This window comes from Pantherophis guttatus, chromosome 3 (assembly GCF_059756535.1).
Source record: "Pantherophis guttatus breed Tessera chromosome 3, ASM5975653v1, whole genome shotgun sequence".
Taxonomy (NCBI): domain Eukaryota; kingdom Metazoa; phylum Chordata; class Lepidosauria; order Squamata; family Colubridae; genus Pantherophis; species Pantherophis guttatus.
The window spans coordinates 135,531,813-135,547,635 of record NC_142065.1 but is presented as its reverse complement, the minus strand read 5'-3'; the positions used below and the strand labels follow the sequence as shown (position 1 = coordinate 135,547,635).

The window sequence follows — 15,823 nt, the reverse complement described above, 5'->3', positions numbered from 1 at the left end:
CATGATATTTTTTTCAGAAAAAAAAAATAGAAATCAAAAGCTGGGTTGATTAAGGGAGCAGATTTGGGACACCCTCCCCCCCCTCCAAATCAGACTATCAGTAGTTACTAGACTAGTTTTACTATAAGAATGGGGAACCTGGCTTATGGAATTGCTGTTCATATTGATAATTGTTAGGGGGCTGGAGGCTAAAACATATGAAGAATGGTTGCAGGAAAAGAAAAGATCAAGGGCTAGGTTGTGGCAGAAACTTTTTTAAAGTAGACATTGTATACATATAGACATTAGGGATATTTCCAGAGGAGATCTGCCTGGAATTATCTGGAACATTATAAAAGGAACACATTGTGGAGCCACTGCAATTAGTCTAAGTAAAGAAATCAGATCTTTTTTTGTATATGGTACCCAGAGTTACATTAAACAAATAACTTACTATCTTAGATAGAGAAATGTGTTATTTTCTTGAAGAAGTAAACACAGCGACATGTTAAATTAATTTTATAGTTTTTTGTATGATTTTTTCCTGTTTAACCTGTAATAAACCTCTGTTTATTAAACAGAGAAAAACATACTTTTTGCCTTACTGAGTAATTTAAAAATCAGTACATTTAACTCTTCAGAGAAAGTTGACAGAGTATATCAAAAACTCATGGATATGTGCAGCAAATGATGGAATGAATGTCTAAAATATATACAGAGAGTTTTGTTTTTTTTTAAAAAAAAGGAGGAATAAAGAGCAATCACTCACAGCCCAATTTCTTTGAAAGACTTGCTGCTCAAATATTGAGAGAGAAATGCAAAAGGCAGCATTTCCATTTAAATGCTAATGGTATATTGCAAATTAATAGAAGAAATAATGGGTTTTTTTAAAAAAAAGATTTTTAATCTCTGAATGTTCATGGTTTTCAACGCATTACAAACCACCTGGATTTTGCAAATATAGAAAATATAGAAATAGAAACAAATTATATATATCTTTCAGACTAGGCAAAAGACAATAAAATATACCTCGGTGCAAGAACAGCAATAAAAACAAATCCGACTGCAAGTACATTAGTAGGCATAAATAACTCCCTTGCATATTGATTTCTCACCTGTTGCCTTGTTCCATGTACCTTTGTCTTGCATGCAGGTAACCCAGGCATGAGAAATAGCTGGGGTTTGGAATTATACCTTGTGACCCAAGGAAATCAATTATGAGTCAAAGTTTCCTGACAGAATAATTAGTCAATGCAACAGTTTGCATTGTACTGTGTGCTCCATCTCTAGAGTTTTTAAAGAAGAGATTGGACAGCCATTTGTCTGAAATGGTACAGAATCTCCTCTTGAGCAGGGGATTGAAATAGAAGACCTCCAGGGTCCCTTCCAGCTCTGCTATTTTGATATTTTATTGTAATTTGGAACAGGATTGACAAACAAGATAGATTTGACTGTTTTCGCACTGCTTCCCTTTTCTTCTTTCATGCCTTTGATGCTTGTGTTTGGTATTGTGACGGCCTAAAATTGCTGGTATGATTTGATGAAACCAGAACGTTGTAATGTTTCATGTGCAGGCATGTTAAAGGATGAATGGGGAATTGGAGATTTGTAATGTTATGCCATACTTTAATGTTGGGTATCCCAATATAATGCGAGCAACCATAGTTGTGCCCACTAGCATTGTTGTACCAGGTGTATATGTGTGTGATTGCCAATACCACTACTGTAACCATTTTGTAATTTAGCCAAGGTGTCACCACCAAGAAATATAGCAGTAATATCAAATCAGGCCACCGGAAGTATCTTTGGTAGCATGTTCCTCTGTGTATCTCTGGATTTCTTAAGTATTTTGCTTGGCAACAAGGAACCAAAGCTGTATAATCTACATTTGTTGAGATCTGCATAAAGTTATTGTGTTGTTCAAACAAAAGAGAGGGAGGAAATGGATGGATGGATAGATGGAATTAAATTATATTACACTAAATTAACATTATAGAGTAAAATCATCATTAAGTTTTTGCATGGAACAGATAATTAAACGAGGTGGAAATCCTGAAAAATTATAAGCGTGATTGACTTAAAAAAACCCAAACCTGTATTTCACAAATGCTACTTTGATTCTGCCTATTCAGCAATATACGTTCTAAGGGGAAGAGAGAAATTAAAGCATGGCATGCTTATCTCTCCATTTGGTATTTAGAATTGTGCACCAAAAGGCCTAATACTGAGATCAGTTGATTTTAAAGATTAGAAGCCCAACTGAAAACTGGAAAGCCAGGTCTCCTGTTGCCTATCCCGGCTTAAAAAAATCAGCCAAAGTGCTTAATACAGTTTTGTTCAGGGGTGAAATCTAGCAGGTTCTGACATGTTCTGGAGAACCAGTAGCGGAAATTTTGAGCAGTTCAGAGAACCAGTAGCAGAAATTTTGAGTAGTTCAGAGAACCGGCAAATACCACCTCTGGCTGTCCCCAGAATGGGGTGGGAATGGAGATTTTGCAATATCCTTCCCCCAGGAGTGGGGAGGGAAAGGGGATTTTGCGGTATCCCTCCCCTGGAGTGGGTTGGGAATGGAGATTTTGCAGTATGATTCCCCTGCCACGCCCACCAAGCCACACCACACCCACCAAGCCACACCCACAGAACCAGTAGTAAAAAAATTTGGATTTCACCACTGGTTTTGTTATATTCTGTAAAGACATTGTGTGCCATTATACCAACACATTTTTATTTTATTAAATTATATTTTAATATAATTATTAAATTAATAAGAAAATAAAAGATATTTTATTAATATGATTTGTGATTCTTTTTTTTTAATTTTTAAAACAATCAGTCATATATGTTGCAAACTTCAATTTCTCTTTCTTTCTTCTCCCCTGCAGCTAATACAGACCATTAGTGCTGTTGATAAAGATGATCCCCTTGGAGGACAAAAGTTTTTCTTCAGTTTAGCTGCTGTTAATCCAAATTTTACCGTCCAAGACAATGAAGGTATAATGTATACACAACAAGGATGATTAATTCTCATACACATTTCTACAGTGTTTCCTTTTATTATACTTAGCAGTTAGATGTTTTCTGATTCAGGAAATTAGGATATTTTTTTTAAAAAAAGAAATCATTGGTGAAATTAAAAAAAATAGAAGAAATTATGAAATGCAACACAGTCTTCATAATATAATCAGAAAGCAATATACAACATAGAAATTAAATAAGTAACTTTGAAGAAACTAAACTATAAAGAAATGCTTTATATCCTTAAAGTGTTAATATATGCTACCTTTGACATATTATTAAATCTAGCTGTATCGACCAATCTGTTGTGCCATCTTCTCAGTTTGGTACAATATTTTATTTCAATACAATAATATTTATATAATAAATTAATACATTTTTATATAATAAATTCTTTTTTTATTTCTCTATTGGTTCAATTTATATGCCGCCCTTCTCCGGAGACTCAGGGTGGCTTACAATGCGTTAAGCAATAGCCTTCATACTTTTGTATATACCTGCTTAGTAGGGCTTTCGCCCCCCAGCTAAATGGTGTTCTTTTTTATACAAAATCAGCTTATTGCCCCCACTATCCGGGTCCTCATTTTACCTACCTCGAAAGGATGGAAGGCTGAGTCAACCTTGAGCCTGGTGAGATTTAAATTTGCAGTAATTGCAGGCAGCTGGTGCTAGTTAACAGCACTTTAGTCTGCTGCGCCACCAAGGCTCTTAATATGTTATTATTTAGGTCCTTAACTGGATATAGCTAAGAGGAAAAAATAGTGGATATTCTATCAATATTAATTACAATTTTGTATATTAATGTTGAAAGCCTATAATTATTTGACTTTTTCTTCAAAATTAAATATAACTTTGGAAATGAAATGAAAAGATGAAGAGAATACATCAGAGTACCGTATTTTCCGGCGTATAAGACGACTGGGCGTATAAGACAACCCCCGACTTTTCCTGTTAAAATATAGGGTTTGGGCTATACTCGCCGTATAAGACTACCCCTCTTCCAACGCACACCAAATAAAAATTAAAAAACATCAACTGGCTCACCCACAATGTAAAAGCAGCTGTGCTAGACCCAAAATGGCCCCTGCAACAAGCAGGAACCTCACACAGCCACAAAAAGCCCAAAAACCCAACTTTCACACTTTACACACACACAATTCCACATACAGCTTTGTGAGATTTTGTGTGTTTGTGTAGTTAGAGTGAAACACTACAGAAACACACTAAATCTCAGAAAGCTGCACAAATATTATTTTATTTTATTTTATTTTTATTTTTATATGAAAGCTAAATTTAAAACTTCCTAAACTTTAAATGGCTAGGTCTAAAAAAGAACAACTAAAAAAAACCCCCAATTAACTATTCTTTTTAAAGCTCTCAAAGGGGAAAAAAACTTACCCAATAGAACAGGGGTCTCCAACCTTGGCAACTTTAAGACTTGTAGACTTCAACTTCCAGAACTCCTCAGCCAGCTTTGCTTTGCTGGCTGAGGAATTCTGGGAGTTGAAGTCCACAACTCCCTGCCTGCTTTATTGCAGGCAGGGAGTGGCTTGCTGATGGAATGGATTCAGGCAAGCGAAGCAAGGCAAGCGTTACGACTATCAGCTAAGGTAAGCAAGCTGGAGGGGGGAAACTTTTTTCCTTTTACATGGCTCTGGCGATTCAAGCTGAGTTGCCTGATTAGCAGGCAACTCAGCTGGGATTGTCAGAGCTTGGATCACCAGAGCCATGTAAAAGAAAAAAAGTTTTTTTTCCTTTTAAATGGGTCTGGCGATCCCAGCTGAGTTGCCTGCTAATCAGACAACTCAGCTGGGATGGTCAGAGCTTGGCTTGTCAGAGCCATTTAAGGCTCGTCAGAGCCTTTCAGGCTGGTCTGCCTGGTTACAGGAGAACGACACCCGGTGTATAAGATGACCCCCGACTTTTAAGAAGATTTTCATGTGTTAAAAAGTCGTTTTATACGCTGGAAAATACGGCATTTGATTTCTAATCACAGTTTTGCTCTTAAGCTAAATTACTTGATATTAAATCTTATGTTGTATTGTTACTCAGGGTTGTATGATTATGAATATGTGTTTTTTATACATGTTGATAGAGAAAGACTAGGCAAACAAAGCAAGTTTAGCAAGTTTGAAATGCCAAAAAAGTGAAATTGAAAAGGATGATGATGATGATGATTTGATAAACTGGGTAGATTTCAATCACTGGGTAGTGACCACCTAACATTTTGGAATGTTTTTTTCAGAATTTCCAGATAACTGTTTATTATTGAATCAAAATCAATTTTTTTTTTGTAGAAATAAGCCACTTAGATTTAACTAGATCTGTGTGTGTGGGGGGGAAATAGAATATAACTGCTTTTCATGCAGAAGCCCCCAAATTCAAATGCTTTTGTACAAAGAAGTTCTACTTAATCAGCATATGACAATGAATGGATTTAAAATAAATATGTATTTCCATATGTATGAGCCGCGGTGGCACAGTGGTTAGAATGCAGTACTGCAGGCTACTTCTGCTGACTGCTGGTTGCCTGCAATTTGGCAGTTCAAATCTCACTAGCTCAAGCCTTCCATCCTTCCGAGGTTGGTAAAATGAGGACCCAGATTGTTCGGGGCAATATGCTAACTCTGTAAACCGCTTAGAAAGGGCTGTAAAGCACTGTAAAGTGGTATATAAATCTAACTGCTATTGATATTTCAGACCAGGACCTGATGTGGCTGTTACATTGCAAATTTTAAAGAAATTAGATACCCTGTTTCCCCCAAAATAAGACATGCCCTGAAAATAAGCTCAATCGGGCTTTTGAGCGCATGGCAATAAGGCCAAGCACTTATTTCAGGGTTCAAAAAAATATAAGACAGGATCTTATTTGCAGGGAAACACAGTATCTATATTATCTGCAATGGTCTAGGAAATTGCCCTGCAGACTCTGAGAGTTCAATTAAAGAGGTGTTTCTACTGTGCTGCCTTCTATCACATTACCTTATAATTTAATTCTCAAGCAAAAGTTGCAAATGTTTGCATTTATCACTGAGAAGCCAAGCATATACATTCAGTGAAAAGGGGAAAAAAAGAACACCTTTGGAGGAGAGAGGTAGCATTATTATTTAATGCCATATTAAGAAAAAGAAATGAATTTACTGCTAAAGCTTGTTTCAATGTGTGGAAAATGTCAGTGAAGCTGTAAGTGTGGATGTACTACACTAGAAGTGTGGATTACATTCCTTGATGGGATTAATTGTAATGCATGTCTTGTTTGTGACTTCCTGGTTCAGATAACACAGCCCGGATTTTGACAAGAAGGAATGGCTTTAGCCGACATGAAAAAAGCACATACCTCCTTCCAGTGGTGATATCAGATAATGACTACCCCATCCAAAGTAGCACAGGCACACTGACAATCCGGGTGTGTGCTTGTGACAGTCGGGGAAACATGCAGTCCTGCAATGCTGAAGCTTTGCTCCTCCCAGCGGGCCTTAGTACAGGCGCACTCATTGCCATTCTGCTCTGTATCATTATTCTCCTGGGTAAGTTTTGAGGGAATAAGCACGTACTAAACGTAATACTATCAAATGCTAGATGCTACCAAGCTGCATTGGGTGCAACCCTTGCAAAGACAGCATTTTCCTTGCAACCAGTCAGAAATTAATCCCTTTGTAGCTACTTTAAACTAAAACACTTTGGCCACCTAATGAGAAGGTAGGACTCACTGGAGAAGAGCCTAATGCTGGGGAAGATTGAGGGCAAAAGAAGAAGGGGACAACAGAGAATGAGGTAGCTGGATGGAGTCATTGAAGCAGTAGGCGTGAGCTTAAATGAACTCCAGAGAATGGTAGAGGAAAGGAAGGCCTGGAGGAACATTGTCCATGGGGTCGTGATGGGTGGGACACAACTTCGCAACTAACAACAACAAGCTACTGTAATTTGAGAGTCAATCTTGGGTATAAAGCAGTTGGAGAACAAGTTATACCAAGGCAGACAATGTAAGCCCAGTTCAAATTGTAAAATGCTGCATTAAAATCCATTACAAACCACAGAGAAAGCATGAGAGATTACTACCAGGTATGCCCAAAATGGGAACACAGTAGATTTGAAGACAGAACATTCAAAATGTTTCCTTGGAACAATGTTGAATTGGCTGCATTGTTAAGGAACAAAATTATGAACAGCGTGATCATTTTGCCTTTCATTAAAACAAAACTTGAAACATTTTCTTTTTTTTTTCTTTTTCTTTTCCTTTTTTTCCCAATTTTTATTTATAAGTACAAACTAAACAGAACAATGAAACGTACAAAACATAAAAACATATAAACATCCATTTCAATACATGTCCAGTTTGTCGCAACTGTAATATACATTTCTCTTTGTATTTTGACTCTTCCTTATTTGGTCATACCCTTTTGTCTATCTACTATTGATCTTTGTTGACCTATGTCTGTTCTTTGTTTCCATCATATTATATTTGGTCATTTTGTTTACTTCCTATTGCTTCATCTCTTTCCTATCTTTCAACCAACTATACCACTTTTCCCATACTAAGTAAAAGTCATGTTCTTCCCTATTTTGTAATTCCTTTGTGAGTCTATCTAATTCCGCACATTCCATAATTTTATTGATTACTTTATCTGGTGTTGGTATATCACTATTCTTCCAGTGTTGCGCGTATAGTATTCGTGCTGCTGTTATCATATGTATAATTAAATATGTTGTTTCTTTTTCATAGTATCCATTCACTATGCCTAATAAGAAGCTTTCTGGTCTTAGTTCTATCTTTTGGTGTGTTATTTCCTCTATTTGTATTTTGATATTTTGCCAATATTGTTTCGCCATTGGGCAGGTCTACCACATATGGTAATAGGTGCCTTTCCATAAGAAATGTTTTAAAAATTGACATGAACCCTTTGCTCCCTTTTACAGCCTACCAAAAGTAACTGGCATAGCCATATGCAATAGCTGCCACTGGTCATCAAAATTGTAGGAAAATATTAAAGAAAACTCTTGAATAACAGGTCAAACTAATCCCCTTTCAACCAACACAAGGGGTGCAGGAGACTACAAGACCTCCAAGGTCCCTCCCAACTCTGTTATTCTGATGGGATGTTTAGAATCTGCACAGTCCCAAATACTTTGGAGATTACCATTTCATGCCAGAATGTAGACCTGGCTGCTGGTACTACTGCAGGTAGCATGTCCACCTAGCTTTCCCTTCTGGATGGCCCCAAACTTCCTCTCCTCTGAAAGCCCATTACAGCTGTGCATTTAATGTCACAGTTGCCTTGTGTTCCAATGAGCTGTATTCAGCATATCAGGTAGCAACTACCCATAACTTGATCCTCCATTCTTCTTAGTGCACAATGACAAAAAAGTAAAATATACAAACTCCACCTTTACATATCCAAATATCTTAAATGAAGTGGATGTATGGGTTGGTACCTGGTGCTCACAGATATTGCAATATTTCTTCCAGCATGACATAGAGATAGCACCAGCTAGCTGCTGAAAGTAGCCAAAAATTGCCCTAATCCTAACTAACTAATAGTATCACAGTCTGCTTGTTCAAAGCCATCATTTTCATAAGAGCTAGTGTGAACCTGATTACTTTAATGTACCCTGCAGTTTATTTCTTCATGGCTGCTTCATTCATTGTAATGGCATCTTGCCTTGTTTAAGACCAGGTGCCTTATCTCTAGGCTACATATTGTTGCCACAGTGGAAAAGATACCTGTTTGGATGCCTAAGAAGATCTTTAAGCATCCTATACACCAAAAGATCTTTATTGCATTCATCCTGCTGGCCCATTTTTTCCTACCAAATAACAGGAAGCATAGCATGGGTTTTCAAGATTAAGCTTGTGGTGTATTTATCACCAATACACATTAAATCTAATTAAAGGAATCGTGTCTCTCAAATGATAGACAGGCCTGATTTGCAGGGATCAGGCAAGGAACATCCTTTGAAATGCACGCTCAGAAAAAAGTCCAGGTTAAAATCAAAGGCATGACCAGTCTCTTCTCTATCTCTCTTGTGTTAAATATTGTAAAGCTGGACAGAAGAAATAACACATTTTAACTGCCATGAGAATGTGAGAATTACAGTATTTCAAAAGCAGACAGCCATATATCCACCAGTTCTAGGAAGAGCAGCAGCAGTAGCAATCCCGAGAGTCACAGAATCCAGAAATAAGTGCTTTATTGTGATCCAGATCTTCCTTTCTTGGTGTCCCACTAGCAACAAACAGATCCAGACTAGCTGCTCATTATGTCACCTGCTGCTTATATGCCTACTGCATTATTCCAACATTCAGTTCCAGATTATCCAACCTGGCCTAAAACAAACATTTATACTGGCCCCAGTAGAAAACTCAAAAGACAATGCTCCCTTTTGCTAGAAAGGTCATCTTAACACAGTCTTCTTTCATAATTTGAAGAAAACACTTAAAACAAAATTGCCTGGTTTCAAATAGTAACAATTCAAGTCATTTTGCACATCCCTAGTTATTTTAACACAGTAACTCAAAGTGTATATATTTCTATCAGCTACCTGACAATTCAGAGCACTTCATTAGACTTATTTAAGCCACTGTGGCCTTGGGATTTCAGTCAGAACACATTGAGACTTACACTAATATACACACAAACAATGTCTTGCTAAAACATCACACATATACAGGTGAAACTCAAAAAATTAGAATATCCTGCAAAAGTTCATTTATTTCAGTAATGCAACTTAAAAGGTGAAACTAATATATGAGATAGACTCATTACATGCAAAGTGAGATAGTTCAAGCCTTGATTTGTCATAATTTTGATGATTATGGCTTACAGGTCATGAAAACCCCAAATTCACAATCTCAGAAAATTAGAATATTGTGAAAAGGTTCAATATTCTAGGCTCAAAGTGTCCCACTCTAATCAGCTAATTAAGCCATAACACCTGCAAAGGCTTCCTGAGCCTTTAAATGGTCTCTCAGTCTGGTTCAGTAGGAATCACAATCATGGGAAAGACTGCTGACCTGACAGTTGTGCAGAAAACCATCATTGACACCCTCCATAAGGAGGGAAAGCCTCAAAAGGTAATTGCAAAAGAAGTTGGATGTTCCCAAAGTGCTGTATCAAAGCACATTAATAGAAAGTTATGTAGAAGGGAAAAGTATGGAAGAAAAAGGTGCACAAGCAGCAGGGATGACCGCAGCCTGGAGAGGATTGTCAGGAAAAGGTCATTCAAAAGTGTTGGGGACTTTCACAAGGAGTGGACTGAGGCTGGAGTCAGTGCATCAAGAGCCACCACAAACAGACGGATCCTGGACATGGGCTTCAAATGTCATATTCCTCTTGTCAAGCCGCTCCTGAACAACAAACAATGTCAGAAGCGTCTTATCTGGGCTAAAGACAAAAAGAACTGGTCTGTTGCTCAGTGGTCCAAAGTCCTCTTTTCTGATGAGAGCAACTTTTGCATCTCATTTGGAAACCAAGGATCCAGAGTCCGGAGGAAGAATGGAGAGGCACATACTGCAAGATGCTTGAAGTCCAGTGTGAAGTTTCCACAGTCTGTGTTGATTTGGGGAGCCATGTCATCTGCTGGTGTTGGTCCACTGTGCTTCATTAAGTCCAGGGTCAACGCAACCATCTACCAGGAGATTTTGGAGCACTTCATGCTTTCTTCTGCAGATGAGCTTTATGGGAATGCTGACTTCATTTTCCGGCAGGACTTGGCACCTGCCCACACTGCCAAAAGTACCAAAACCTGGTTCAATGACCATGGGATTACTGTGCTTGATTGGCCAGCAAACTCACCTGACCTGAACCCCATAGAGAATCTATGGGGCATTTCCAAGAGAAAGATGAGAGACATGAGATCGAACAATGCAGAAGAGCTGAAAGCCGCTATTGAAGCATCCTGGTCTTCCATAACACCTCAGCAGTGCCACAGGCTGATAGCATCCAATTACTGCCTCATTGAGGCAGTAATTGATACAAAAGGGGCCCAAACCTTTCTGTTTCAACAAGCAGGGCTAGCATAAACATCTAAATTCTATGCCAAGGTCTTAGCAGATACACCAAGTTGACTCAATTTATTATTTACTGTTTATTTAAAAAAAAATTATTATATGTATATGAAATCTTAATCTGTTCACCGCCCTGAGTCCTTCGGGAGAAGGGTGGTATAGAAATGCAATAAATAAATAAATAAACCAAGTACTGAATACATATGCATGCTTATATTTTTCAGAGGTCCGATATTGTTCTATGTACTGTTTTATTGATTTCATGTAATATTCTAATTGTTTGAGATTGTGAATTTGGGGTTTTCATGAGCTGTAAACCATAATCATCAAAATTATGACAAATCAAGGCTTGAACTATCTCGCTTTGCATGTAATGAGTCTATCTCATACATTAGTTTCACCTTTTAAGTTGCATTACTGAAATAAATATGCATGATATTCTAATTTTTCGAGTTTCACCTGTAATTTATCAAGTAGGCTATATTAAAATTTCCATGATGATGTAGATCAGGGGTGTCAAACTCAAGGCCCAGGGGCTGGATCCAGCTTAGATCTGACCCACAGGGCCACCCTGGGAACAGTGAAGGACTGGTCGGTGGTGCCTCTGCCAGCAAAAATGGAGCTCGGGAGCTCGTTTTCGCTGGCAGAGTGCTCGGGCCACCACAGGCATCCCTGACACGAGTGATGTTGAGCTGTCAATGTCCAGTCTGGCCATGCCCACCCTGGCCCCCTGAGGTCAAACTCAACCCCAATGAGGCCTTCAATGAAATCGAGTTTGACATCCCTGATTTAGAGTTATTTCTGAGATGTTAAAGTTCTCACTTTATGAGTTTAGTACCTCATTTAAAAAAACCTAATGTGTAAAATGTGAATAGTTTTGTAAAACTTTCATATTAAATGTGTGAATCAACATTTTCTTGTTAAGATTAAGCTGAGATAATAAGCAGGAGTAGTGTTTTCCACCTATACTGCATCTCATTTATTGGCATCACATGTTTTTTTAAGCCTTAGGTCTCAATACATCACTCCCAAACATTTTCCAAGATATTCTCAATCTAATTTAATTGAAAGCAATTAGTTTTCAATATATATATAAATTTAAAATTAATTAGATGTATATTGACTGAAAATACATACTGTATTTTTCAGAGTATAAGACACACCTGAAAATTTGGGTGTGTCTTATACACCGAATGTAGCCCTGCCCAGCCTCTGAAATGGAGGTTTCAGAAGCTGAAAAAAGCCTCTAAAATCTCCATTTGAGAGGCTGAAAAGAAAAGCCTCTGAAATGGGGGTTTCAGAAACTGAAAAAAAAAGCAAGGTGCAGAGCTCACAACCAATGAACCTGTTGCTAAAGTTCACCTCTGGGAATACTTATTGGGGGTATTCCGGGAGGCCATCCACCTGCCAATCAGCTTTTTTCTTATTTTCCTCCCCAAAAACTAAGGTGCATCTTATACTCCGGTGCATTTTATAATCCGAAAAATACAGTACCATGTTTCCCTGAAAATAAAACCCTGTCTTATATTTTTTGAACCCCCAAATAAGCGCTTGGCCTTATTTTTGGGGAGGTCTTATTATTTTGTGGCACGTGGAGGAAACCAGAGGAAATGGTGGGGACCAGCTGCGCATGCGTTTAAATATTTTCAGGGAGGTCTTATTTTTAGGGGTGGTTATTTTAGCATATGCGCTCAAAAGCCCGATTGGGCTTATTATCAGGGGATGTCTTATTTTCGGGAAAACAGGATAGTTTTGTTAGTAATTCTTTCCTCAAAAGAAACAGCTCTCTCTTCATCTTGCAAGTCTGAATGAAACTGTAGGAAAACAGATCAAAGCTGATCAAAAGCTTGACACAATATATTTTGCAGAACAAGAAAGCATTAGTACTGTGTTCTATTGCATTTTATTTTAAAATAAGAATTTCTGGATGACTTCTTTTCATATTTCCGCAGAATGCCCTGCAGTGGTATAAGATAGAGACACATACAGAATAAAGGGCTTGTTAAGTATACAAGAGGGAGGGAGAAAACTGCAGGTCTTAATGAAATGTTTGTCCCTTTTTGCACTATGGTATATTTATAGTAGCTTAAAAACAGGAAAAATGGGAAAGGGTATTCAGTTTTCAATTTGTACACAATTGACTCAGGGTTTTTTTGTTTTTTAAAAAACAAGATTCGTTAAGCTGATGGTTGATAGAATAATCAGCAGCTGTTTGGCAATGAATCTGTCCTTCCATATTCAGGTGCAAGAATATATAATTGTTGCTTGAAAAAAGGATAGAAGATGATAATTAACTTCCTATTCTTTTTCTGTGTTTCTATAGTAGCTTCCTCAATCTAATGCCCTCTAATTATATTGGAATCACAGCTCCCCAAATTATCAACTCTACAAAACAAAATGCTAAAGAAAAACAGAAATGTTGGGGTGCTTCAGCAGAGATTTTTACATTTCTTCCTTGGTTCATTCCACAAGTCAAGGATCAGAATAATTAGATTTACCCAAAAAGAATATAGCAAAACAGTCTCATATTAAACCTGTGGGGGCTCAGTGGCTTAATGTTGCTGGAGATTGTCTCTGCTCCAGCAGTTAGAGTCTTAGTACTGTGGAGCAGAGTGAGCACCATCACTTGCCTCAGCTTCTGCCCACCTAGCAGTTTGAAAGCATGTTCTATGCAAGTAGATACATAGGTACCACTTCGGTTGGAAGACAAACTGGTGCTCCATGCAAGCAGTCAGATTCCTGCCAGTTCTGAATCTTCCCGGTTGCAACGCCTCTTTGCAAGGTGGCTCCGGGCGAGGGAGGGCATCCTTGGATGCTGCTGCAAGAACAGTCGCGCATGTTTCTTCCGGTTCTTCTTTCTCTTATGGTGCACCATGGGAAGCGTGCAAGCATGTACCTGGCAGCGCTGGTAAACAGGCAGCCAAACTACTACGATGCAATTGCAGAGTAGTCTCCTGGCTAATGTAACTATAAAGAAAATAAACTAAATTGCATACTTGTGTTCATGAAGAAAAAGTATTTTAAAATGTTATTTTTAGTTAATTCATGTTATTTTTCTTTCTTCCAAGTTATAGTGGTGTTGTTTGCTGCTCTAAAGAGGCAGCGCAAGAAAGAGCCTCTGATCCTGTCTAAAGAAGACATCAGAGACAATATCGTGAGCTATAATGACGAAGGGGGTGGAGAGGAAGATACCCAGGCTTTTGATATCGGCACTTTGAGAAATCCTGCAGCTATTGAAGATAAGAAACTCCGCCGAGATATTATCCCAGAAACATTATTTATACCACGGAGGACTCCTTCTGCTCCAGATAACACAGATGTCCGTGATTTCATTAACCAAAGGTTGAAGGAGCATGATCATGACCCCTCTGCTCCACCTTATGACTCCCTGGCAACTTATGCCTATGAAGGAAATGATTCTATAGCTGAATCCTTAAGTTCTTTAGAGTCTGGCACCACTGAGGGAGACCAAAACTATGATTACCTCAAGGAATGGGGCCCTCGGTTTAATAAGCTTGCTGAGATGTATGGTGGAGGCGAAAGTGATAAAGACACTTCCTAACCTACGGTAGGATATATAGTTCAATTGAGAGGAAGTAACTTTACAGATACCTTTTCCACGTGACAATATTTGATGTTCAGGAGCATTCTCCTACCACTCAGCACAATGTTTCTTTTTCTTCTCCTTTTTCTTTCATTTTGGTTTTTGAATTGCTCATTAATGTCCTTTATTCTTTCTTGTAAAATGTCACTTGGAATATATTCAACATTTTATTTCGCCCTGTTCTGAAAGCCAAAGCAATTGAAATTTGGTGTCATCCATTTTATTAAATAAAGGATACACTGTTTGAGTAGGTATTTAATCTCTCAAACAGTCATATGAGAGTTGCTTCTGTTAGGTACATGTTTTCCACTCGCAAGGACGGCTTTGAAAAAGACCCAGACTGCGATCTACAAAAGGATCATGCATGCACATTCCACATACACACCCACATTTTCCTTGGAAATGTGTTTCTTTTTCAGAAACTATGCACAGGAGACCCCATAGACCTTGTTAAGCATTTTCATTCAGAGAGTGTGCTCTCTGTCCCAAATCTACACACATAATGAACAAACTAGGGTTTGGTTTTTGTTTTGATTTGGTTTTTTTGGAGAAAAATAGCTCCTCTAGAAAATAATTTAGTGCTATATACCCTGAGAGTTTTTGATAGACACGTTCAGATTTCATTGTTTAAGAACAACAGTTATAATTGGGGGGGGTTTCTGCTTGTGCAGCTTCCGGAAAATAAACTGGGGGAAAAATTGAAATGGTATGCACAGAGTGTCTACGCATTTCCTTTTGGATCATAACCCAAAAGAAATAGGAAGAAAACAGTTGCCCCTATTCTGTACATTTTAAAAAAAATTGAACCCTGAAAATGTACACGTGGTGTTAATGTGATATGCAGCTGGTTTAAAAAGAAAAATTTTGTGCAACTTCATTTCATCAGATTCTCTCTGCCAATGTTTTATATTTATATTTTTGTATTTATTTTTAAGAAATAAACCAGTTTTATAACGATTCTGTTTTCCTGATTGTTCTGTAAAAGGATATAACCAGTGATGGGATTCAGCCAGTTCGCACCACTTCGGGAGAAACGGTTGTTAACTTTCTGAGCAGTTTGGCAAAGTGATTGTTGGAAGAAATCATTAGGGCAGAGAACCGGTTGTTAAATTACTTGAATCCCACCAATGAATAGAACATACTTACTTTGGATATTCATATAAGATTATCCTATAAATTATTGGTCAGACTTTGAGTTATATTGCTTACAGAGATATCTG

The 15,823-nt window shown here is 37.9% G+C and overlaps 1 protein-coding gene across 3 annotated transcripts in view; it reads left to right on the top strand.

The window, feature by feature from the left end:
- The window catches only part of LOC117662484 (cadherin-10), a 165,920-nt gene extending 150,360 nt beyond the window's left edge, over positions 1 to 15,560 (top strand). For 2 of the 3 annotated variants that reach the window (XM_034411931.3, XM_087890250.1), the window contains exons 10-12: positions 2,862 to 2,970; positions 6,270 to 6,521; positions 14,068 to 15,560. In XM_034411931.3, the coding sequence (XP_034267822.1) occupies positions 2,862 to 2,970; positions 6,270 to 6,521; positions 14,068 to 14,561 (855 nt within the window). In that variant the 3' untranslated portion in view covers positions 14,562 to 15,560. The remainder of the gene's footprint in view (positions 1 to 2,861; positions 2,971 to 6,269; positions 6,522 to 14,067) is intronic. The other variant, XM_034411932.3, reaches the window with a different exon arrangement.
- Positions 15,561 to 15,823: the final 263 nt, after the last annotated feature.